We start from the raw sequence: 26965 nt of genomic DNA, 5'->3' as shown, positions 1-26965 counted from the left end.
ATTAATAATTCTGTTAACTAATAATTTGCTAACTAGTAATTTTTGCTTTACCTTTAAAAATTTAATTACTGATTATCTCTACATTGTTGTTCCATTTTAGTATATTTGTTTTACTGCATTATTTGTTGTGAGAGCTAATGATTAGATAAATAATAGAAACGAATTAGATTTTACTTTTGCTTGTAATGAAAATATCTTTGAATGTGAGATTACGCTTTAAATCCTGAGTTTGCAAATGGGAAGTATTATTATGGATAGCAAAAAGTACGGAAAATAAGAGGGATTTTTGGTGCTTTAGAATTATTAAGCTTTAAATAATATCAGCTTAGCAGTTTCATTATCTTATTGACATTGATGTTCACTTTTCTTGTGCTATGTTTCTAATTGTAATTTCTTGTTTTGTTTTTAATTATCGAAAGTGATAAATTGGCCCAATCTTGTATTATAATCATAATCATGATCATGTTAGGTGGAAATTGTTGCTTCGACATACTTTCGTCTCTTATATCAATTTTTTGGGAAAGAAATTAAATGTTCACTTCCTAAAATAGGATGGAAGAAATAATGCGGAGTGATATGAGAGGAAGAGGGAAAGGAAGTGAAAGAAATGATGAGGAGTAGTTTGAGGGAGAGAGAAGAGACGGATATGGGGAGAGCAAGGGTGAGCTGAATTTTAATATTGAAGAAAATGTTTATAGTATCTTTTGAAAAGGAAATGTTACTTGTGCAGTTTTTTGTAATAAAAAAGAAAGAATAAAATCAGTCGTAGACAGGAAGTAGAATGATATTTGATGGGAGTGTAAGTTCTGTAGTTTACTCTGAGAAAATGGGTATTAATGCAGTGGGTTCTGTGCTTTAATCTGAGTAGCATATGATATAGTTAATTATTGAACATGGTTAATTCATATGAAATCTTTGGTCGAAAAAGTTATACTAATAAATAAGTTCAATAATTCGTCATTTTATTTTGAAATGTTTAAGAGTTGATAAATAAAACTAAATAGGTCACCCGGTAAGATAAGATAATGAGAAAATTTTGCTATGAATTGCATTGCATTACAATTCCTATTAATAGACGTATATATGGATAGTATAAAATGAATATGTCATGATATATTTAGATTATTACTATGTTATGTTTCAGAAATTTCAGTTAAAATTTAGAAAAACTAATTGTCCGAGAAAATAATTGATAATATCGTAATCGTGGCGGAATACCGTTCCACGTTTTGAATGAACAACATTTATCGCTGTTTGTTTTCGAAAACACCCGTACGCTTTTGGTCGACAATCGAACGATCGTTTGCGTCATTGGGTGTTTTATCTCCTAGAACATTATCAATACGGTAATGATGTATATTCATTTCTTTAAAACATTTTTTTTTATTTTTAAATTAAATGTGTTATATTTAAAAGTATACAATGTAGATGATTCACCTCTAAAATGTATGTTATATATTATTATCCATTATTATTATTGTTATTATTATTATTATTATTATTATTGTTATTACTATTGTTATTATTTTCATAAATGTATATAATGGTGCATTTCTTTTCAAAAATGATTATATATGTATATATTTGCTTGCTTATGTATAAAATTTTCACTTTTAAAAAATTACACTTTTTACATGCATAGTTTGTGAAATATATTTATTATATTTTGATATATAGCATATTTTTTTGATGGCAATTTATTTTATATCACTAAGATAGCTTTCATTTAAGAATAGAATATTTCCGTGTACTTTTAATTATTTTTCAAATAATTACTACAATTGTAATTAATCAAATCGTATAGACTCCTTTTTTTTTCGATTTCTCAATATTGAATTATGATCAAAGATAGAAGAAAATAGCAGTGTATAGCTTTCGTGTTGACTAGTTCTTGCATTCATTTTCAGTTTATTCACATAAGTCGTTTTTATGCTCGTTTTATTACTTTGTTATATTTTTCTGAAATTATTGAAATTTTAGGAATTTACGTTTCTCACCTACTCGATTCATACTATCAATGTCTCCCTCGAAAATTTCATCAGTTGATGTGATTGCACAGCGATATGATAATATTATTAAATCGAAGGAGGATAAGCGAGAAGTTGGTGATTAACATTTGGATTGAATTATAATTCAATTTCAATATTTATTCATGAGAATTTACATCAATTTGTTGTTCTCTCTGTTGGTAAATCTTTTCGAATAAATTTTCATGAATTAAATTTGCTTTAAAAAAATTTATGGAAAAAAATTTCAGTATCGAGGATTGGAGCTAACAAATGGTCTTCGGGTTCTTTTGATTTCAGATCCAAAGACAGATAAAAGTGCTGCATCAATGGATGTTAATGTTGGTAGGTATTTATACCATTAATCTTCAATTTTCATAACTTTTTGTTGATGAGGAAAAAAAAGGAAAGAAGTGTGGAATGGGAGATTTATCCAAAGTTGTTATGGAAAATAAGATTTGATGGATGTATTATTACATCTACTGCGGAATTTTGCATTTTGTTCAGGTTTTATTGAGAAATATTTTTCGAAAATTTTATGCCTGTTTATATGTTTACAATATCACTTCATGATTTATATTCAGGACACTTGATGGATCCATGGGAATTACCCGGATTAGCACATTTTTGTGAACATATGCTTTTCTTGGGCACTGATAAATACCCATCGGAGAATGAGTATAGTAAATTTATTTCATCGCATGGTGGAATAACAAATGCTTATACAGCTACCGACCATACGAATTATCATTTCGATATTGCACCTGAACATTTACATGTCAATCTTTTTCACTTAATTTCCTCGAAGAATTTGATTTTATTTTCTATCCCAAAATATTTGCTAGTTTGGTATTATTTGATCAAAATTTTCGTTTACTGTTGTATTACAATTAATATTAGTGATTATCGAATACAGTCATTTTAATCTTTTTGTTTTCCTTTCGTGGCTGACTTTTAGCAATTATTAAAATTAGAGATTCGTAAAAAAATAAACAAATTGCTTTCAAAGATATCTATCATACTTTTCCTTTTGCTACACATCTCTTATATTATTAGCAGTTATTCATTCACTTATTTACTTTTTCCTTCTTTAATATTTCCATATTTTTAGGGTGCTCTAGACAGATTCGTACAGTTTTTCCTATGTCCACAGTTCACGGAAAGTGCAACTGAGCGAGAAGTACGAGCTGTTGATTCGGAATTTTCCAATAGTCTTTTTAATGATCAATGGCGCATGTTGCAAGTTGAACGGTAAGCTGATTTATTATTTATTTCAGTTATATCAAAGTGGTGAAGGAGAACACTAAAGATTCCTATTTTTTCACTTACAGAATTTCGGATTTTTAGAAATTTCCTTTTTTTTTTTTCCTTCTAATAACCATCAATAAAGTATATATATATCGTTTGCTAGGAAGAGTCTGCGTAGTTTCATCATGAATCTCAACTTATTTTGAAACATAAAAAACATCTTTATCGCTATAATAAGCAAAATAATAGATAATGGGCTTCATTGTCAAGAGTTGGAATTTACAATAATTAAAATGGAATTATTTTCCAAGACAATAGCAGGAATACTAAAAACTTTGATAGAGGAAGAAAGCAATATGTTTCTTAAATGTCGTTCTAATACATTTATATTTAATTCTTTCCTGCATCGTTTTATGTTAGATCATTATCAAAGCCTTCGCATGATTATGGCAAATTTGGTACCGGTAATCGTACAACACTTATGGTTGAAGCATTAAAAAATGGAATTGAACCACGTAAAGCTCTATTAGAATTTCACAAGACATATTACTCATCGGACATGTAAGTCCTTATCCTACAAGTGCTTGTATAAAATTATCTTTTACCAGTCACTTTTTGAAATGATTGAAAAAGCTGCAAAAAAAGATATATTTTGTTTCATAAAAAGTTTTGTCAGTTTCATTTATTTCAATTTAAAATTAAATTGACAAGAAATAGGATGCTGTTTTTGTGTTTATTCTGTGCTAAATAAGAATTTTATGATTTCGAACAAAACTTTTCAAGAATGTCATTCGCCATTTTGGGGAAGGAATCACTGGATCAGCTGGAGCAAATGGTCACATCGCTTAGCTTTGGGGATATCGAAAAAAAGAATGTAACAAGAAAAATCTGGAATGAAGGGCCGTATGGTGAGGAACAGTTAGGAGTTAAAGTTGAAGTATGATTTTTATATCAGTAACCATCATAATATTTATGAATGGGCGATTTTGATAAATTATTGGGACCTTTTGTTTGGCTTTATTCCTGCCATAACTTTTAATTGCGTGGTCCGATGTGAAATAAAAATTGTCAGGATGATTTCTTTTAAAAACAATTTTGCTATAAAACTTATTCACGTATGATTTTATCGAGTTATTTTTTCAGTTAGTACCTGTGAAAGACCTCAGATATTTAACTCTGACATTTCCAATTCGCGATTATCGAGATGACTACCGATCTTGGCCAGCCCATTATGTCTGTGAGTTTAATCGCTTTTGATTTATCCAATTATTTTCTATTTTGGTCTTTGAATTGTGATTTTTTGTTAGTGAAAAGTCATTAAAATTTGTTGATCATGCAATAGTTGCACAACTACGCTGTTTGCATTGGATTCATGACAATAGTGGACATTTTCATTTATTTGCTTCGTATGTTTACACTTTCATTAATTTCGGGTTATGAAACAAATGAGAATTTTTTTTTTCTTTTGAATAAACAAAATTGAGTGAGAAAATTCGACGTTTATTTACTTTCTTGGCTTGCTTTTAAGCATTGAGCAGTATTAAAACTGAAGGAAAATTACTTATCTAAATTACAGCAATATCAAATTTAGGTCTCATATTCTTGGATCAAAGCTCATGTTTAGAAACTTTTGCAACTTATCAATAGCATCATAACTGATAAATATCACTTTTCAGCACATCTAATAGGTCATGAAGGTCCGGGATCACTATTATCTGAGTTGAAAAGGCGTGGTTGGGTTAATTCATTGTCAGCTGGTGATCGACTTTTAGCTAGGGGTTTTGGTAACTTCAGCATATCAGTTGATCTAAGCGAAGGTCTGTTTTTCCATATTTCTTTACCATTATTTCTGAGAATTAGACAAACTATAAACATATTTCATACTCGATAAATTTGCTCTATGGAATTTCACTTTGTATTCATCATTAAGTGTTAATTAATTCAAATTAGTTTATGTCCTATTATTGAGTTTCGTAATTTTTATTTTGAAATTAAAAACATTATTATTATTATTTTCTAGAAGGTTTGCTGCATACTGATGATATCGTTAAGCTGGTGTTCAATGAAGTGGGCTTAGTAAAGCAAACTGGTCCACTGAAATGGATCTTTGATGAGCTGAAGCAGTTGCAAGAAATTAAATTTCGTTTTAAAGTATGTTATTTTATTTTTGTAATTTTTCATTCCTATGGACTGCTTGAATGTAATATTTATTTCTGACACCTCAAATTTGAATTGTAATTTCTGTTAATCATTTTCATCAGAATTCAGTCATTACTACTTATTGTAACAGTAAATATTCCAAGTAATTGTTACAGGACAAAGAAAGTCCACTAAATTATGTCACGCAGATTTCTTCGGAATTACAACGGATACCATTCGAAGATGTAATCTGTGCAGATTATAAAATGGATTTGTACAAACCAGGTATTTTGCTTTTCAAGGATATATAATTGAATCTGACTTTAAAAAAGGAAAGGAAAAAGACGAAAAATCATGAGAACGCTTTTTTCATTGCCTTACATACAAGTTATGTTATTATTTCACTCTATTTTTGACTTTAACGGGTATTGCAGATTTGATAAAAGAATTTGTCGAAGAGATTAAACCCGAAAATATGTTTTACGCTGTAATTTCACAAGAATATGCTGGCAAAGAGCACAATATAAAAGAAAAATGGTACGGAACAGAATATAACAATACAAAAATTGACAAGGTTTGTTGTATTTATCTTATTTTATAAAAATAGTCGCATGTTGTGATAACGTGAGATTTTTCATAATGAGAAAGAATTTATAGGTCAGAGTAAAATGAGTGCTAATTGATAAAATTGTTTGGTTAGTTCTTTGAGGCATGAATATTCATTGCAGAAAGTTTTATCGAAATTCAATGAAGCACTAACTCAGATACCAGATTTCTTCAGTTTACCAGCCAAAAATGAGTACATTGCAACCAAATTTGACTTAAAACCACGAGAAAAAACCAAGTGAGAAAAAAAAAAGCAGTTATTTTATGATTTGGATTTTTCCGTTCTATGTGTTAAATCTAAATTGATAATAATTGAATGGATAGATGAAAAAAGAAAAAAAAAAAAACCTGCGTTTCTAAAATACAAAAAAATGTTAAAATTTATTTTTTTTTCGAGAAATCCACTGAAGATTCTATTCTTAACATTTGTTATCTTTAGAAAAATACCGTATCTTGTCGTGAATAACGATTGGTGCCGATTATGGTTTATGCAGGATAATGATTTTAAGCTACCGAAATTAAGCACCCGGATAGCTTTCAAATCGCCGATGATGCATTCAGATCCGCTAAATTCCTATCTTTCTGCAATGTTCGTCATCTGCTTACAGGTAATTTTATTTTGTTTTTATAAAAAATTGGTGAAATAATGGATGGCCATTGGAATATTTGCTTGTAATAGCAATGAAAAATTTGGTTATATTTATACTGTGTGATTTGTGTTTGTTCAGATTTATGTTTTCTGTGCTTTTCTTTTGAATTTTACTGATTAATTGTTAGCTGAAGAGCTTAAATAATCATTTCTAATTGTAAGAAACTGTATGAGTTTAAAGGGAATTCCGTAGGTTCTTTCATAGATTCATTTTCAGGATGCTATCAGTGAGGAAACTTACAATGCACATCTTGCTGGTCTAAAATCGTCATTCGATTTGCAATCTTATGGTATTACTTTACATGTATCAGGTTACGATGAAAAGCAGCCAAAATATATCAATGATTTGATTCAGCGATTTATCACTTTTGTGCCAGGTAATAATTTCTTGAGGTGAATATGCATCATCTTGAATTGCACCTTCATCAGGCGATAGACTAAAAATGAAATAAAAAATTGATTTCTCAGGTTCCAAATCAGCTTAGTTTGATTTTTTTTTTTTTATTTTTTATACTATGAAATAATTGTAACATTATGTGAAAATTTTTAGCGGTGATTAATTTTGCTTTAAGCATGCTAATTGACAGTGATATTTAGATGAGGAACGTTACAAGGTATTGAAAGAAACATTTTGCCGAAATCTGCGAAATTTTCGTCAAAGTCAACCGTACATGCAGGCTCACTACTACAGTACATTATTGCTTGGTAGCCGTCAGTGGAGTAAGGAGGAAGTATTAGCTTGCGCTGAGAGTTAGTTTATGTTTTATGTGGTTTCCTAATGTTTTTGTTCTTTTGAATTAAGAATCGATTAATTCACAATAATAATAATTAATAGTAACAGTTAGTTATAATAGTAATAATAATGATAATAATAAGAAAAAGAATAAGAAAAACAGTAGTAGTGCTCTCAGAAAGATAAAAAAAATATTTCAGATTGTGAGGTTGATAAATTACGGAAATTTGCGCATGAATCTCTACAAGCTTTACAAATTGAAGCACTTGTTTACGGCAATAGCACTGAAAAAGTAAGCATTTTGCTGGATCAGTTTTCCTCTGAAATCAATGATTTTCTTCTGGCTTTTGTTTTAGATCTAATTCAAAGAGTGGATTTTTAGGAGTCTGCCAAAATTCTGGATGACGTTATATCGAAGTTCAAAGCACTTCCAGATGCTCGACATCTTTTCGATAGTGAATTAGATCAATGTAGAGAGCATGAAATTCCAAAAGGTAAAATTTTCATCATTCAGTTAAGTTTTACGCTGTCATGCTACTGTTTATTCTTTAGCAACAACATGCATATGTCATCGAAATATTGAATATTTTACAACTAAGGAATTTTCCTGTATATTAAATTATATTGCATAATGTCTCTCAAAAAACATCTTTCCACATTTACCACTTTTTCCGAAGAATTAAATTGTAAAATTCAAATTCAAGCTTAAAAAGCATGTAAGATATTTTCTCATTTCAGGATGCCAGTACGTTTACAAAGCATTTCAACCAACACATCCAAATGCATCAGTCAATTATCTTATGCAAACGGGTCAACAAGATACTCGAGAAAATGTCTTGTTAGAATTAGTCGTGCAACTGGCTGCTGAACCTGCTTTCAATCAGCTAAGGACAACGGAACAGTTGGGTAAGGAAAATTTTGGCTTCATTTATTTAATAATATATTCAGTTTTATTTCTTTGTATATAGTTCAATCTTACCAGAAGTTTTGATTTTAGGATTTGAAGCGGAAAAGGTTATTTCAAGATTCACAGAGTTACAATATTTTGTAATTTGAAAAATTCCAGGTTATATTGTTCACACAGGAGCGAGGCGAAGTAATGGTGTTCAAGGAATTGAATTACTGATTCAGGGTCAACATATTCCCGAATTTATAGTAGAAAGAATCGAAAATTTCCTCGTAAAATTCAGGGTAGAGATTAACATCATAATAATTTTTTTAATGATCATACTTCTCAAAATATTTTTTTTCAGTCAAAAAAAAAAAAAAATCTTATTTTTCCAGTCCGATCTCGAAAAAATGTCTGATGATGAATTTCTTGACAACGTTGAAGCACTTGCAACCAAACGTCTCGAAAAGCCAAAGACAATGAAAGCTCAGGCAGGCCGTTACTGGGCTGAAGTTGATAGCGGATTTTATTTATTCGAAAGAAGTACTGTAATTAATTTTCAATTTTTCGTTTCCGAAGAATTAGAAAATGTTTAATATTGTTCAGAGATAGCACTATAATCAATCTCTTGAATTTTTTTTTCGTTTTTAAAAAAATTAAACGGACGATGGAAGTTATAATCTTTATCGGATGCTTTTTTTATCAGTATGAAACCAATTTCAGATGATATTGAAGTACCAATACTGCGAAAACTAACCAAAGCAGATGTTATTGAATATTTTGACAAGCACTTTGCGGTGAATTCTTCGGAAAGACGAAAACTTTGTGCAATGGTTTACGCTAATAGCGAAACGGAAGATACAGTTTCAAAGCGTGAACATAACGCTTCCGGTGATGCTGAACAGGTAAGCTTTCTTTCATCCACCTGTATACCAGTGAATCAAACTGCAAATGACATAATCCGTTATATTCAATGAAAAGAAATATTTACTTTATACCAATTTATTAATAATTGTTCCGTTTTCTCAATTCTTTTTGATATTTCTGGAATCACAAATTCACTTCCCATATCCGGAATTATTTGCTTTTGCAGTTGCCTGAACGGATAACGAATATAAGAATATTCAAGTCTCGATTATCGCTTTATCCGTTACCACAACCAGCAGTAGATATTAATCAACATATTTCAAGAGAGCAGAATGAAGTAAATAAGCAGTGATATTTATATCCATTTTTATATACACTAAATATAAAAATTTTGTTTTCTGATTGGAATTGCTGGAAATTTCAATCCTTTATGACAAGAAAAATTTTTGCATGTTTTTTGTTGCAGCAGTGTTATTTATAGTAGCTTAAAATTTTAGTATTTAATATTTTAGGATGCTTCAAAATTTTCACTCCTCCTGTTTACACGGTTTTGTTTACTAAATTTGCCATTACACGAATGTTTTCTTAAATGGTATTTTTATTTTTTTTCTTTTTTAAATATGTTTTATTATTATTGTTGATATTTAAGGATTATTTCTATTTTTCTAATCATTGAATATAATACATCTCATAATATTGATTTGATCGCATACCGAAATAGCCATTTGTTGCTCATTCCTAATGATGATGTTCTCTATAATGTTGTGATGTTGATACATTCGAACTTCTAAAGTTAAAGTTATGCATTAAACTTCATTTCATTATCCGATCTTTTTAAATTTCATAATATTTTCACAGAATTTAAAATTTTCCATATTTTTATAATGTTAAATCTTCATACTTCTCTATGATTATAAAATGCTAAATATGTGATAAAATTGTTGAAAACGACTAACATATTTTTAAATGCTTTCATGTTTATTTTGCATTTGTAAAATTTGATTTAAAGTAATAGTTGAACCAATAAAATGAATAGTTTATATCATTAATCTATCATACATAAATGCAAAGAAATTAATGGTTGATGAAGGAAGATAGAAGTTGATAATAAAATAAGAGATTTTAAATTCCTATCTTTAATTCGAATAATAGGTTAGGAAGAAAGTTTAATACAGTACAATAATTTGAAGGTTTGAAAATTCTTAAATCGCTTAAAAAAAACGAGTGATACTGCTCCTTGCTAGTTATCAATAATCATTCATTCATGAAAGTGCATAATCATATTAATTCATTACTTAATATTTTTTCTTTTTTTTTTTTTTAAAAAAAAAAATTATCTTCCCTTATTAATTGAAAAAAGCAAAAAAAAAGAAAGAAAAAAAATTTTAGACTACTTAATTCTTTTACTTATTATAATTGCTTTAATTATTTTATTTTTTATGATTTAGGAAACAATTTTTCTAATTTTTATTTTATTTTACATACAATATTATTCAAAATTTAATTCTATTTAATACAATTATAAATGTAATTTATAAATGCATTAAACTATTTGGTTCAATTTTTGCTATTGGTTCTTCCGAATTTATCACTTCAGCAACACTACATTCAGTTGTTGTTAGTGATTGCAATGTATTAAGTGGTGCTAATTTACGTCGGAATGAACCACGTACACGTGTTTTGCTACGTCTTAACGAACGACGTGCGTGTATAGCATTTCGCATAATAATTGGTCGATTTGCATCCATTTTAGAGATTTCAGCACACTGTTCGAAAAATTCTGAAAAAAAAAAAAAAAGAAATATTTCTTCAAAATACAAAATATAAAATGTGAAAATTTACTTAATAAAATAATTCATATAAAGTGATTAACATATATTTTTCTTTTCATTAATATATTTCAAATTTTTATTTTAAATTCATAATTAAACTTACATATAAAATTTTATACTTATAATATCTGTAATAGATTAAGGAAACGAAAAAAAAAAAAAAAGTAAAAGGAAGAAGAAAGTGATGGTAATGTAATTGAAATAAATTTTTCTAAAACTTTTCAAATTATCACTTAATTTTTGAAAAAAAAAAAAAATTCTAAAATTTTCTTTTTTCAACTTTTGAATTTTTTATTCTAATTTTATTTTTACCTCGTAATTTATGAACATCTGGCATAATATGCTCCTGTAATTCGCTCATTTGTGCTCCAGTTAGCTTTAATGCTGTTTCTAAATGCTCTAAGGCTTTTTCGGCAGCTTGAAGTTGCTTTTCGGCACCTATTCGTGCCATTACTTCATCTTTTAATTCAGCTTCTGTTATATCACGTTGTTCGCTTACTTCCTGTAAAATTTTTCCCTTTTTTTTTTTTTTTCATTTTCTTTTTATCAAAAATTTTATGCATTTATGGATATACATATATATTTTGTTTTTGGTTCATTTTAATGAAATTCAAAATTATTTTCATTTTGAAATATAATTTATTTAAGTAATAACCGTTCAAATGGAAGATGAAATTAAACTTCTCTTTTTTTTTTTCTATTTTTTCCCACTTTTTGTTTGTATGAAAAAATATTGCATTAGTTTTTTTTTTTTTTTAAATGATTAGTTAAAAAAGAAAATGAAATTTAACATAAAAAATTTCTAAATTATAAAGAAATATTTTTGATATATTTTATGCATTATAAAACAATTGTAAAAAGTCGCAAAAAGAAAGAAATGTTTTATTAATAAATAAAAAATCAAAAAAAAAAAAAAATCAATCTTTGTTGTAATATTTTTTTAAATTATAAGTGATAAAATCATAAATTATACCATTTTCAAATACAAAAAGAGAAGAAATTATTTCTGAAATAAAGAAAGAAAATAATAATTTTACTTTCAATGAATTTAAAAGTTCCATTGTTTGACTATTGTAATATTCTCTTTCCTTCTCCAAATCAATCGTTTTTTTTTCATTTAAGCGAAGCCTAAATTGAAAACAGTAAAATGCTGAATAAATGAAATTTTAAATAAATTAAATTAATTTAATTTATTTCAAAAAAAAAAGTGAAAAGTAAAATTTTCTTAAATTTTATAATAGAAAATGAATTAAAAACGAAAGAAATACTACAATCATACATTGCTTCAACACGTTCCTTTTCCACTAAAATACAATTTGTTTTCGTTTCAATTTCCATTAATCGATTTTTTAATTGACATGTTACAGTTGATAAATTCTGATTTTCAAGTAAAAATTTTTCACGCTCTCTGATTATCGTTGATACTTGCTCTTCAATTTTTGATTTTTCCAAATTGAGCGACTATGAAATGCAACGAATATATAATTTTACTTAATTATTTAATTAATTAACAACAAACAATCAAAATATAAAATTTTAAATTGCAGAAAAATGACATAATTTAGAGAAGATAATTTCAAAATGAAATATGATTTTTTTAATTGATTAACTAATTAAGATCTATGTAATTTCAACAAAATAACAACGTTTTTTTTTTTTTTTTTATTTGCTATTTCTCAATTCTGTATTTTCCTTTTTTTTTTTTATTTTGTTTTTGTTTTGACAAATGAAAGAAACAAAGAAAAAAGCCTGAAAAAAAAAAGGAAAAATAACTGTTATAAATTTCAAAAAATATTTTTATGCATATAAAATTATCAGTTTTATTAAAATTGGTACTTTTTATTTCAAAAATTTTTTTTTAATTTGCAAAAAAAAGAAAAAAACGAAAATTTTGTGACTAAATTTGTTTGCTATATCAATGCTAATATACTGGTACTTTTCTTAAACAATAATAATAATTATAATTTTGTTCTGTTAATTTCTACTATTAATACTTAACATAATTTAATTAAATTTTGCTCATTTGTTTATATCTTGCTAAAAAATGCTCGAACAATTGAATTGTCAAAATAATAATATTAGCAATTAATTTACCAAAAATTTTTATGCATAAATTCTTTTCTCTTCCTTCATTTTCCTATTTTGACCTTTGTTTAATTTTTATAAATTTAATTTGATCAATTACTCACCTGCATATTACTGACAAGATGTTCAGTTTTAGCATTTAATGAAATTTTTTCCTGCTCCAATGTTCGTTTCGTTTCATTTGTAATTTTCAATTCACTATTAAAAAAAAAAAAAAAAGAAATCATTTCTATTAAACGAAATTTTCTCATTAAAAAAAAAATAAACGAAACTAATTAAAATGAACAAATAAATAGAAATGAATAAAAAATTTCAATTGGTTAATGAAGACAAAAATAAAATTAAAAAAAAAAAAAAGAGAAACGAAATAAATTTTGTCTAAAATCTAAATTTCAAATGATTAATTTAAAAAAATAATTATAAAAAAAAAAAGAATTATTAGAAAATAATTATGTAAAATTGAATATGATTAACTTTTTTACGCTTTGCAAATCATCTTTTAATTTTTTTGTCATTCGAATTAATCTTTCTCGTTCCTTTTCCAATTCATCTTTTGCTCTTTCAAGACACTATAATATGATGATAAGATGATGAAATTAAATGATAAGATTAATTGTTTGTGATAAGATTTTTTAAAAAAAAAAAAAATTTTTTTTTTTTTAAAATTATTGTAAACATTTCTTCTCTTTCGTTTCATTCAATTACTATTACTATATTTATATGCTATAATTACAAAGGAAAAAAATGAAATTCAAATTTTTCCATTTCACAAAAAAATTTATCATTCATAAATGCTTAAATAATTTAAAATTATTTGCATTAAACTTTTCTAAAAAAAAAAAAAAAAATGTTTTTTAAAAATTATATGAATATGCTAAATATTATTTATTGCAATTTTTTTTAAGTAAAAAAAAAAAACAATAACTTAAGCTTAACAAATACAAAAAATTTTACCAGTGAACTTATTATGCATTTTATTACAAATTATTTTAAATAAAAAATACAAATTTAAAAAAATTTTTTTTTTTTTGAATAAAGAAACAAAAAAAAAAATTCGAATTAAAATTTTATATAAAAAAATTAATGAAACCAAATATCGGCTATGTTCTTCTTGACGTGCTTGCGACTCGGCTAACAATTTTTCTTCATACATTTTTTTTTCTTCACTTAACAGTACGCCACGACTTTCTAATTCATTCACTAATTTTTCCCAGGAAGTAGTATTCTTATATGAACTAAAATTAAATTTTTTTTTAAACTAAATTTTATTAAAATTTTTTATAAAAATAATATTGCATAAATTTTTTTTTTGCAATCTTACTAAATTAGTTTGCTAATTAAAGCAATTAGAAATTTAAAAATTAACACATTACAGTAAATTTTTCAAATTTTACTTACAAAAATAACTTATATAAAGTATTAAAATTATACGATTAACTTGTAAGTAATATAATGAGTATAACAAAAATACAATTTTCCGTGTTAATTTTTTACTTATAACAATTTTTTTGTGTGTTAATTTCAATAATTTCTCAAAAATGATATTACAATCTTTTCTTTTTCTTTTTTTCTTTTTTTTTTTTTTTTTACAAATTTTATTCATCAAATTTAAAAAACGATGCAGATTAAATTTGCTGAAAAATTATAAATAAAAAAACAAAAATTTCAAATTGATTTATACTAACTAACATTTTTGTAGCATCACGTAAAGCAGTTAGCCAACTTTCTTGTGTTTTTGAATCTGGTGCACAAACAATAATTGCTGATTTAAATTGTGTATGCGTTATCAGTAAACAATTCTTATGTCCATGATCTTGACCAGCAACCACAGAACAACCAACCAATGGAACTATTCCCTAAAATAAATTCAATTCTATCAATTTTAATACTTTGATAATTTTTAAGTAAATAAGTCAAATAATTTATATTAATTATTAGTAAGCAACAAAAAAAAAAAAAAAAAAAAAAAAAAAAAAAAAACCAGTAGAAATATTATAATTATAATTTAATACTAATCACTCATAATAAGAATTACTTTTGGATGTAGACTCATTCGTCTTGTTTTCTCAAATATTTTTTTCTCCGATGCTTTATAATAAACCAGAAAACATTCTTTGAGTATGAAAAACCTAAAAAAAAAAAAAAAAAAATAATAAACTACTTCTAATTTTAAAATTCTAACTCTTTTTTTCCAACAAATTAAATGCATGAAATTTTTAATATTTGCTTTATTAAACTGTAAAATGAACAATAACAAATGTAATAAGCAAAGAAAAGAAAGGAAAAATTATAAATTTTTTGTGTTTTTTCTTTTTTTTTCTTAAAAAAAGGCGACAAATTGGTCGTAAATTGAAAATAAAATTTGTAAAAAATTAAATATTTTAAAATTTGAATAGAAATATCAAAATAATTTTTTTATCATACCGTTTATTCCATTTTGCTGTACGATTTTTTCGTTTATTTTGTTTTAACATGATGCCATAATGTTGAACACCAAATGTTGATGAATACATGGCTAATTCAAGACGATTTGGCATATAACCTTGATTATCAAATGCGCCTTGTTGTTCAGCATCATCTGAACTGTCGAATACGTCAGCTAACTTACGTCTGCCACGAGTTAACGATGTACTAAACTAAAGATTTCACCACTAAATTATTTAATTCTAATTAATTATCATTTTAATAAAATTTAACATCTTTCTAAAAGATCAATAAATACATTGATAACATTTATTTTCCATTTCTTGATTCACTGAACATTTAAATTAATCATTAAAAAATAATAATCCTATATTAGATTAATGTATGTATGAAACTTATATTAATTTAATTAATTAAAATCAGTCTTTTAATTTAAATCTAACTAATAATATTCCAAACCAATTATCAACAAAATTATTGACTGTGATATTGAACTTTGAATTATCATTGAAATAATAAATTAAACAGATATATTCTAAAAGTGTTCAAAAAATTTCAAAAAAAAATAACGATGTAATCAATCTTATATTAATTTAAATTAATAAATAGCTATTAATTGGACAATGCTATATATGTTGTTATTGCTACTAGCCATGAAAATAAATTTCCTAATGAAAACAGAAATAAATTTAATGAACGCAATAAATTGTTTGATCAGATATTATAACATTTTATTGAATAAATGTTGATAATTTTAAATTGATTAAAATTGAAATTTTTTTGACAAATTTTTAGCATTTTTTGTAAATTTTTTTTTCACCTGAAATGAAAGACTTCGCAGAATTCCCCGCTTCTCATCACAACAACTGCTTTTTGGCAATCCTTGTATTCTAATTACTGGCGATGTTGTTGTCGTTGTTGTTGTTGTTGTTGTTGTTGTTGTTGTTGCTAGTATTGTTGTTGCAGTTGTTGTTGGTATTGTTGTTGTTGTTGTTGCTGTTGTTGCTCTTGCTATGTTAGCATGTGAGCGGCGTTGTCTTTGTTTTGAATGATCATCCGCATCGACCCCCATTCATTTAATTGATTTTCTCTTTTCGCTAATAATTGAAATCATAATTTTTCATTTTGAAAAAAAAAAAAAAAAAGAAAAAATCTTTTTAAAAAGATGGAAAAACTCTTACGAAAACTATCGGACGAATGGGATCGATTTTTCTATCAAATTTTGCAATGGCAATTCGGTAAGCTTTTCTTTTTATTGTTGTTGTGCTATTGCTGTTGTTGTTGTTGTTATTATTATTGCTATTATTGTTATTGTCGTTCTTGTTTGGATGTTGAGAAAAAGAGCTTTAATTCAGTTTTAAATTCGAAATAATTTAGCTGACTGAAATTATGACCATAAATTCCGGAAAGTGAAACGAACAACAAAAGTGAATGACAGTTACCATTTTAATAAATGATTTAACTAATTGATAGATTAATTAATATAAGCTAAGTTAAGCTTAGTTTAGGTAACTAAGAAAATAAGTGGATGAATGAACCGCAAATTTTTTAACAATAGTAATAAATATTATTTACTTCAATTATCTGTAAATAATTGCAAATACATTGTAGTATTATTTGTAAGGTATAAATAAGATTTTTCCTTTTAGTATCATTTGCTTTTAATATTATTGAAAGTATAAAAATGCATTTAATATTGCTTATCAATTACAAATAATGTTTATCGATCATAAAATATTATTAACCGATTATAAATATTATTTATCGATCATAAATGTTATTTATCGATTATAAGTATTGTTTTTCGCTTTCTATGCATAAATACTGTTTATCGATTATTCTTTAATCATTTATCAATTGTGATAAAACTGAAAGAAAAAAAAAATCTAACGAAATTTTTCCAAAAAAGCACTAAAAAATTTTTATTCATTTTTTCGCAGTCACACTTCAAATACTTTTATCTTTCATCTAAACAATAAATGAATTTAATTTTTTACTTTTGTTTATGTTTACTATTTTGTTTATGTTTACCCTCACATTCACTAATGCATTGTAATTATCATTGATATATTTCTCATCCCTTTAATCTTTTTAGTTATCAAATAATTATCAAACAATAATAATACAAATAAAAATGAACTGTTTCAAGTTTTATATCTGAGCTAAATATCCTTAAACATCACAATAGCTCTTGAATTGCATTTTTTTTTTTTCATATAAGATTAATAAGAATGGAAAAAACAAATAAATGATATCAGTTTATAAAATTTCACTCATTTCAATAATTTTCAGATTTCCTAATTGTTGAAAATTAAATATTATTATTTGATGCTTTCTGCTTTCTTGTATATAGTTATAATAACACTTATAATTTTTGTTTTGCAAATAACACGATCATTTAATATTTATTATTATTATTATTACTTATTATTACTTACATTTTAATTAATGTTACTTGTTCTATAAAACCGTATTATAAAAATGAATTTTATCAACACATACAAAAAAAAAATGTATAAAAAATACATTAAAAATGAAATAATTTTATGAACAGCGTGAAAATATATACTTAGGTACAAACTTTTTTTAAAACTAAATAAAGTGCTTCTTTTTTTTTTTTTTGAAATGAAACAATATGACTATGTAATATATATTATAGAAACATACAATAAATACAATAACTCTAATATTCGACATATTTATGCAATAATTTTTAGCAAATTTAAAATAAAAAAAATCTATTAAAATTGTTAAATGATTTGAATCATTTTTAAGAAAATATTTTTTCGAATAAAAATAAAAATATACGATTAAATAAAGCACTAGCACAATATTAAATGAAATAAATAGGAGATCATTGATAAATGATAAATTTCAAGGACATTTTTGGCTCATATAAAAGTAAATAAAATTGTAAATGGTACATTTATTACTGATTCTCAAGAAAGAGAAAGGAACCCTATTGCTATTTCCATTTCTCAATTCATACATTTTAGAATGAATGGCTATTTATGCCAATAAATATTTATATATTTGTTAAAATGAATGGTCACTTATGTAACATAACAACACTAATGCCCTTATAGCCATTGACCATATCGATACATTGACCTAATTATTTGTTAAATGAAGAAAGTTGGTTAAATGTTTCAAATCATTCGTCAGCCAAATATTTTAATAGTTTAACATTATTTCGTATAGTATAATTTCGTATAAGATATTTTAATAAATTTTCAATTATTAGTAAAAAATAAAAAGAAATTATTAAGAAATTTTTGAAAGGAATAAACATCAAAAAATTATATCAATTTGTTGAAATTTTTATTTTTATTACAAAAAAAAAATAACAAAAGAATAAAACATTTAATTTTTAGCAGTTTAAATTATCAAAGCAAAGTGAAGATAAGAAAAGAAAAAGGAAAAAAAAAACAAGAATTATCATTGCTAATTCAATTGAATTTATTACTACGCATTATATCATTACAATATGAAAACCTCGGTTTCAAATTATTAATTTAAAAATTTTTTTTGTAAGAATGTGAATTTTTTAAAAAAATTTTTTTATCTTAGTACGTTTAAATTTTCTTTTTAAATTTTTTATTTATGGTTTAAAAATCTTAAAACGACATGCTCATCGTTCTAAAACTATACTAATATACCAATAAAAAACTAAAATTATTTAATCATTATCTTTTATTACATTTTAATCGTTTGTTGTCAATTATCATTGTTTATGTATTACTTATCATTATTTTTAAGTACTAATTCTTATTTTAGATTCTAGAATAAATCAATGGAAATTTCTTGAAAATATTTGATCTATGATTGCTCTCTTTTCTCTATTTAAAACAATGATTATTACTGCAAATCCGTAATATTTTTAATTTTTACATACTGGTTTTTTTTTAATTGTAGAAATTTTATTACACAAATTGACTTCTTTAACTTGTTACTAATTTAATTTAAAATTTCAACTCTAACTTAATGGAGCTATTACAAAATGTTCTAATATACATTATTGGTTTGTGCATTTGCTCACAAATTATAACTCATTTATAATCATTAGTAATTAACTTGAAGCCTTTCAAAATTATCTTTTTAATTGTTTATAATAATTACTTTAAAAAAAATCCTTTTTGGAATAAATATAAAAATTGGACATAAAATTTATTATTTTGAAATTTCTCACAAAAAATCTGATGATAATACATGAAAGTTGTGAAACATTAAGGTAGTATTTTAGTAATAGTATTATTTTAATATTAACATCAAAAATGTAATTTTCGCTAGTTTCTTGAATATTTACAAAATATTCACTGTCTTTTTTTTTTTCTTGATACGATGACTTATAACATTTATCAATTGGGGCTAAGATGTTAGTAAAAAAAAAATTTAAACTTGAGTAGGATGTTACAAAGTACTAAACATGGCTAAGTATGGATTAATCTTTATCACATACTAAAAACAGGTAGAAGTGTTGCAAATACATATTTAAAAAAAAGAAAAAAAGAGTATAACTAAATACCAAACGTAAAATGCCATCAAATATTGAACAACAATACTATTAAATTGATTTTAACTAAAATTTAGTGTCAACTTTATAGGTTAACGACATGAATTAAACACATAAAATTGATCAGAAATTTATTTGAAATTGAAAAGAGGGCAAAAATTTTAAAAATTTATAAATGTAAATGACGATTTTTAAATTTTCATATATAATAAAATATTTTCAATAAGCAAAAATAGCCACAACAAGGTATATTTGATACGATGACGTTTTCGAAAAAAAAAAAAAAAAAAGCACTGAAAAAAAAAGATTATTCACTTATTTTTTATTTTTATAAATACTACAAGAGACTAAATCGTTCCATATTGAGAATGACCTAAATTGATGAAATGTAGAGTGAATTAATTTGATAAAAGAAATAAAAAAATGGAAAAAATCGAATATGCCACCATAATGAACCATTAAATTTGTTCATTTTTGCATCCAGCAAAAAACCATAATAAACTTTACAAATTCAAAACCAAAAATAACAAATCTGAACTAAAATTGAATTTGGTTAGTTTATTGCAAATTGATTTACCCAAATAGAATTTAATGTTTAAAATTGGCAACAAAAATTAGAAATTAATAATGGTTCTATTTTTTTTTTCCCATCTGATTGTTCTTGGTGGTAGTTAAAAATAATCTTTACTATTAATTATTAATTAAAACATCATATCTTTTATAAGCTGCAACATTTTCATTGCTTTATTCAAATACGTTATAAATATCATATCAGTCACACTATCGTTCATCAATCGCATTATCTTTCATTATTATCATATGATTAACTTTAAGTTATTCAAGCATACATTTAATTATTATTGGTTTTTTTTCTGAGCTAAACTAAAAATGCAATTCATTTTTGCACAAATATTTTTTTAAATTATTCAAGCATACTAGTATCTACAGTATATTACTACAGTATACTACTCTTCATTATATCACTGTTAATTGTATCATTGCATTACTTATGTCAATGAAATCAAAAATAAATATTTCATTAGATATCATTGACTTTACCATCTTTACAAATATAAAAGCTGAAATAATATCATAATTTTGTTGCTATGAAATTACCACGTACGTCACCCAGTTCTGTACGTACCGTATATACCACCACGGTGCTACAGTATGCTGTCAATCACAGTATTTGTGCGATTTCATCTAATTTAATTTATTATCCATTTTCCTTACATTTATCATAAACATGCATTTACTTCACTGTTTCACTATATTTCATCAATTCTTCATTCATTTATGCATGCATATCTCAGTTACATATGTTTGTTTACATATATTTGTAACTTATTTTATTCATAGTTAATATTGCAAAATTATCATTACAATATGATAAAAAATAGATTATTTAAATGTTACAATTAATATGACAGAAAATATTGGTGAAAGTTAGATAATTAAATGAAATAATAAAAATAATAAAATATAATAAAATATGCAGAAACAAAAATTGAAAAAAAAAAAAAAAATGTTTTTTATTTATGAAATTATTTCATTCCCTTTAATTTTCTTCATAAACCAATCAGCTATAGTGTGTTTTAACAGGAAGTAACCATTAATAAGATTAAATGTTGATGGAATTACTTTTGGTGGCCAACCAGTTATGAAAGAGTATAAGTCACATATCAGAAAATCTCGTATGTTGGTTGGAAGTAATAGAAGTAACAAATATATCGAATCCAATCCGGGACAATAATGACATCGTGGAAAATTGCCTGTGATCGCATGATAGTATGAATCAATTACTAAATTTAATGATGTTGATGCACCATCGTTGAAAAATTCACACGAACGTTCACAATCTGAAAAATTCAAATTTTGTAATGAAAAATTAAAATCACTTCTGTAAACAATATGAAATTCAAATAATTTTTATAAAATTATTTTGTCTGAAAAAAAAAAAAAAAGATTATTTAAATGTTACAATTAATATGAAAAAAATATTTGTGAAAGTTAAGTAATTAAATGAAAATTTTTTTAAAAAAAAAAATCAAAAATTTTCGCTTACTATTTGCATAAAATTTACTACAATGACTGATTAATATTTATAACAAAAACATAATTACAATTTTCTATTAGGAATTAGCACAATAATTTTATCTATTATCACTATAAGATATTTTTTTAAACATTATAGGTATTAAATCATTTTTATAAAATCCTAGAAAAATTTGCAGAAATAATGAAGCAAATTTAATTTGTATTAATATGTATTAATAATTTGCAGTTTTTTTTTTTCTCAAAATATATTGTATAGCAAATTTTGCATATGTTTACACAACAATTTATTAAAATCATTTTTTATTTAATTTTATTTCTTTAAAATCATTTTTATTTAATTTTATCTCTCTAATTTTATTTCATAATTTTTATTGAGCAAAAAAACTAACTCATATACATATATAATAGGCTTAAAAGACGATAATACTTTCAAAAATCTAATAGATATGGTTTTTAAAAGATGAGAAAAAACTGAGGGATTTAAATTTTCAATTAAATTTAATAAATTTCAATTTTCATTCTTTTTGGATTTTACTTCGTCATCCCACCCGTGAATCCCATGTGGTCTAGTGGCTAGGATTCGTGGCTTTCACCCACGCGGCCCGGGTTCGATTCCCGGCATGGGAAGTCGTGTGATCCACCGGCGATGTGAATCGCGACTCTTTTATATTGAAAAAAATCAGCTTTTTATTATGATAATACCTTTGATCATTACATATCTCTGTGATTTACGAGATCAATCAATAAATGAAATGATATGATATGTTTAAATGTTACTTATCATATACCAATAATTCTAATTATAACTGTTCATTGAATTCTATTTATTCAAGTAATCTTTTCTTTCTTTTTTTTTGAAAAACTTTTCTTATTTATCACATAATTCAAAATTAATTTTTGTTTTTAATTAAATTTCCAAAATTTGATTTATAATTTTTAATGAAAGGAAAAAAAAGAAAAAAACTTACATAATTCTTTAAATGCTTCACCACCATATTCAGCTTTTTTAGCATTATCCAAACGATTCCACACACGACTGATACGATCTATCATTGCTTTTTTATCCATAAGACCGGTCCGAAAGCGCCCAGGCTCCAAAATTATACATTGAACACCAAATTCTCGCATTTCTTGACTAAAATATCACTTTTCCATTCTTCAAATATTCATCGTATTTCTCCTTTTTCCTTTTCTTTTTTTAAAAGTTTTTTTTTTTTTCTGTAAATTAATCTAATTTTAATAATTTATCAGTTTTCTGAATAATTTTAATTTCTTTATTTTTTCTTTTTTGTTTTAAAAACAACTATCAAAGTAATTTGAATGAGTCATTTGAACAAAAGACATATTCCTAGTAATTTAATGACTAGTTGTAACAAATTTTTGCAAAATTTAATCATTATAATGCTTTGTAAAATTACCGCAAAACATTGATATAAGCCTCGGTGGCAAATTTTGAGACAGTATATGGGCCAATTCCAGGTAATGCTAAACGACCACAAATACTGGTTATTGTTATTACTCGACCACGAGATTGCTTTAGCAAAGACAAAAATGCCTAAAATACTTTCCGCTTTTTGAGATAATTAAACATTAATTCATAAAAATAATAAATAGTTTAAAAAACGACTATTCTTCTTCTTTTCTATTATTAAAAAATTGGAATTTTAAAATTAATTAAAAGGCAAGGAAAAAGAGTCACATATTTTACTCTAATTTATTCGGAAATTTTTTTTTATAATACTCATAAGATTAATTTGAAAGTATAAAATAGTACAAACATGTGTAACTCGAATAACGCCAAGTGTATTCACACTCAAATCTTTTTCATATTCCTCAATCTTACACCAGTCATCATATCCATAAATTCCAAATGATCCAGCATTATTTACTAATGCCCATAATTCTGAAATAAAAAAATAAATAAACAAATAGATAAATAAATAAGTAATTATAAATACATACGAAAGATAATTAAAAAAAAAAAAAATTCCAGAGGGAAATAATTTCAATAATTAAATGTTGCATTAGCAAGTTAACTGCTTTAAAAATGTTGTTAGACTTGAAATTCTACTTGAAAATTTTGTTATAACATTAAAAATATCACATTATCAAATTAATTAATTTATCAATAAAATAATATATTTCAGTGAAATTCATAAGTGCGGCATCTAAAAAATTAATCATATTAAATAAATATTATATTATCACAGTAATTAAATATCACATTGTCACTGCAAATGACTAATAATAATAATAATAATATAATTAAATTTCTATATATATGTACGTCACTTAAATAAAAAATAACAAAATTTGTAAAATAAAGTATTCCATTATATGTATGCATGTATGTATGTATGTATGTCACTTCACAAATAAATAAATCACCAATTAAAGTTTAAATATTAAATGTTGGTTCAGAATTCAAACTGTAATTTGTAATGGCATCCGGAAAGAAATTGATTCATCACAGTTTAAATGTGACGCAAATATTTTTAATTAATTATGACTGACGCATTTTTAATTGATTATGTTTGAAATTTTTTTAATCGATTATACCTGATATTTTTTATATTTTTAATTAATTAAATCTCGACAAATATTTTTAGTTCATAAATGGCATAATTTTAATTAATTATGTTTGGAGCACTCCTAATTATTATTATTACCTGACTTAATTATTTTCAATTGATAAACTTTTAATTTCATTACTTCGATTAATTTATAAAATAACTTTAGATCATTGTTATCTGATAAAATATAACCAATTATTTTATCATACAAAAGAAAAAAAATACAGTAAAAATTATTAGTTAATATCAATCATTAAATCGTCTGATTTGCGCATTAAACAACGTAAGGATTTACTACACTATTTTCTTTTATTTTATCATTTTTCAACAATTTTTTTCGATTAATTTTTTTGGAAAAATAAAAATAAGTTTCATTGCATTTTTTTTTTTATATTTTGAACCATATTTTTTAAAAAATTTATTATACTTTTTGTTTATAAATTTAATTTTCATAATTTATTAATGGAAAGCTATAGTATTTTAATGTCTAATTTGCGCACTTAATTTAGAATCCAAATTCTCTTGCACAAAACGGACAGCATTTTGAACCGAATCTTCTTTGGTGACATCAATTTGTACCGGAATTAACATTCCGATAGTTTTTTTAGCTTCTTCTCTGATTGTTTGCATTCCCTAAATGAGTAAAATAGTCGAATATTGCTCAAATATTTTAAATTATGTTTTAAATTCATTTTCCAATGTTTGAATTCGAGAAAATGAATTCAAGAAATGGCTAGCATGCAAATTTCTTCCTTTAATTTTATCATTTTCTTTTCAAGATCTATTATCAATATCTATTATTACTAAATAAGCATTCTATAATACTATAATAAATCAGTTATAATCTTACCATTTCAAAACTTTATTTTCCGTTCAAATTTCATCAGTTAATTAAGTAATATACAAAAACATAAAATAATTATTTATCATTAATAACATTCACAATCAAATCATTTATCTTAATTATTTATTTCAAAATTTTACTTTCATTTAAAAATAATAATAATAATTAAAAAAAAAAGATACATGTAAAAGTTAAAAAAAGACAAACACACCTCTTCAGTTAAACATCCAGCAAATGTTGGTAGGCCATTTTTTGCACATTTAATAGCCAATAAGTAGCCAAAGCCAGAATCACATCCACTAATGAAAACTGCCTTAGAATTAAGATTAGCTAGTTGAATTGTTTCCAAGTAATTTCGTATGCCATAATAAAGAAAGATAAGTGCTGCGATAAGTAATAATACTTGTAGTAACATTTTTCTTCAAATTTTTAATCCATCAAAAATGGTATTAAAATTTCAAAAATCTGAAAATAAAGCAAATTTCTTTATTTTTTTTTTTTTTTTTTTGCAAAATAATTATAAAATTAGAATTAAAATTTTTTTCAACAGCACTTTATTAGCGTATTATTCAAAATTATCGCAATAAAATAATAATTATAAAATCAATGATACAACAGAATTAATTAAAAATAAAATATTTCCACAAAAAAATTTCCAAAATTAAAAATATCAATTCAAAAGCAATGTAATAAAATTTCTTGTTTCATTCTCCTAAATGAAATAAATCGGCTCTTTTATATATTAAACATTAATTTCAAATTTGTTTCCAGTTTCTTCACTTACATCAAATTTCAAATTATTTTCAAGTAAAAATATATATAACGAAATGTTTCCAAATTTTCTTAAAAATTTATATTTAAAAATATGGAAGTTATAGTGATGAAATATAAATAAGATATATTTTAAAAATTTAAATTAATCAATTATCTAATTGCACATATAAATTAATTGAATTTTCTAATGTTTCACTTAAAATTAATTTTTTTTTCAAAATCAAAATGAAAAAACGAAGGAATGAAAGAAGAGAAGAAATAGAAAAGATATATACCAACATTTTTCGTTTTTGAAACAAAAAAAAAAAAAAAAGTAAAACCAATGAAAAAAAAAAAAGTGATGATTTAATTACAAAAAAAATAAAAAAGAAGGAAAGAAAGGTAAGAATTGAAAAAGTGGTAGTAAAATGGCATTATTTATCAATAAAAGTCATGTATGACTATCATTTGACAACTGTCAACTACAACCATTTTTCACCTACTTTTAATCTTTCCTTTTTCTCTTTTCCGATCTATCATCCATCATTTAATTATTTCATTTTTTTTTTTTTTTTTTTTTTTGTTTCATTTCATTCACTTCACATTTTCTTTTTAATTTTTTATATTATATTTTAGGTCACATTAAAACACAAAACAAACATTTGGGAAATAAGTAACAGTGACAAAATAAAAATATCATTCGTTGTTAGGTCAACGACAGGGTCAAATGTATTTTGTAGAGCAAA

At 24.5% G+C, this 26965-nt stretch overlaps 3 protein-coding genes and 1 non-coding gene across 4 annotated transcripts; 2 read left to right on the top strand and 2 right to left on the bottom strand.

Annotated features, from left to right (window-relative positions):
• Positions 1-1233: 1233 nt before the first annotated feature.
• On the top strand, positions 1234-9489 carry Bm13793 (insulin-degrading enzyme, putative; the record flags this gene model as incomplete). The annotated part of the gene is made up of 23 exons (XM_001896741.2): positions 1234-1346; positions 1981-2101; positions 2258-2351; positions 2591-2784; positions 3118-3257; positions 3675-3815; positions 4038-4191; positions 4398-4491; positions 4931-5071; positions 5275-5405; positions 5570-5678; positions 5828-5967; positions 6122-6237; positions 6439-6607; positions 6866-7025; positions 7246-7398; positions 7582-7673; positions 7764-7875; positions 8120-8287; positions 8448-8572; positions 8666-8813; positions 8994-9175; positions 9364-9489. The coding sequence occupies 23 exons, from the start codon at positions 1234-1236 to the stop codon at positions 9487-9489; spliced, it is 3123 nt and encodes a 1040-aa protein (XP_001896776.2).
• A 1180-nt stretch (positions 9490-10669) lies between these two features.
• On the bottom strand, positions 10670-16550 carry Bm3725 (Uncharacterized protein; the record flags this gene model as incomplete). Its single annotated transcript, XM_043081317.1, has 11 exons — positions 10670-10917; positions 11282-11471; positions 12007-12097; positions 12249-12430; positions 13159-13252; positions 13529-13623; positions 14145-14289; positions 14744-14910; positions 15090-15183; positions 15479-15690; positions 16299-16550. 11 exons carry the CDS (start codon positions 16548-16550, stop codon positions 10670-10672), a joined length of 1770 nt encoding a protein of 589 aa, XP_042937251.1.
• A 4977-nt stretch (positions 16551-21527) lies between these two features.
• On the bottom strand, positions 21528-25881 carry Bm2135 (the record flags this gene model as incomplete). Its single annotated transcript, XM_043081316.1, has 6 exons — positions 21528-21850; positions 23018-23184; positions 23468-23604; positions 23828-23952; positions 25123-25255; positions 25678-25881. 6 exons carry the CDS (start codon positions 25879-25881, stop codon positions 21528-21530), a joined length of 1089 nt encoding a protein of 362 aa, XP_042937250.1.
• Positions 22605-22676, top strand: Bm14545. Its single transcript has one exon. It is a non-coding gene; the product is annotated as a tRNA-Glu (tRNA).
• Positions 25882-26965: the final 1084 nt, after the last annotated feature.

The sequence above is a fragment of the Brugia malayi genome (assembly GCF_000002995.4).
Source record: "Brugia malayi strain FR3 genome assembly, contig: Bm_v4_Chr4_scaffold_001, whole genome shotgun sequence".
NCBI classification, from domain to species: Eukaryota; Metazoa; Nematoda; class Chromadorea; order Rhabditida; family Onchocercidae; genus Brugia; species Brugia malayi.
This window is presented reverse-complemented; position numbering and strand designations above follow the sequence as displayed.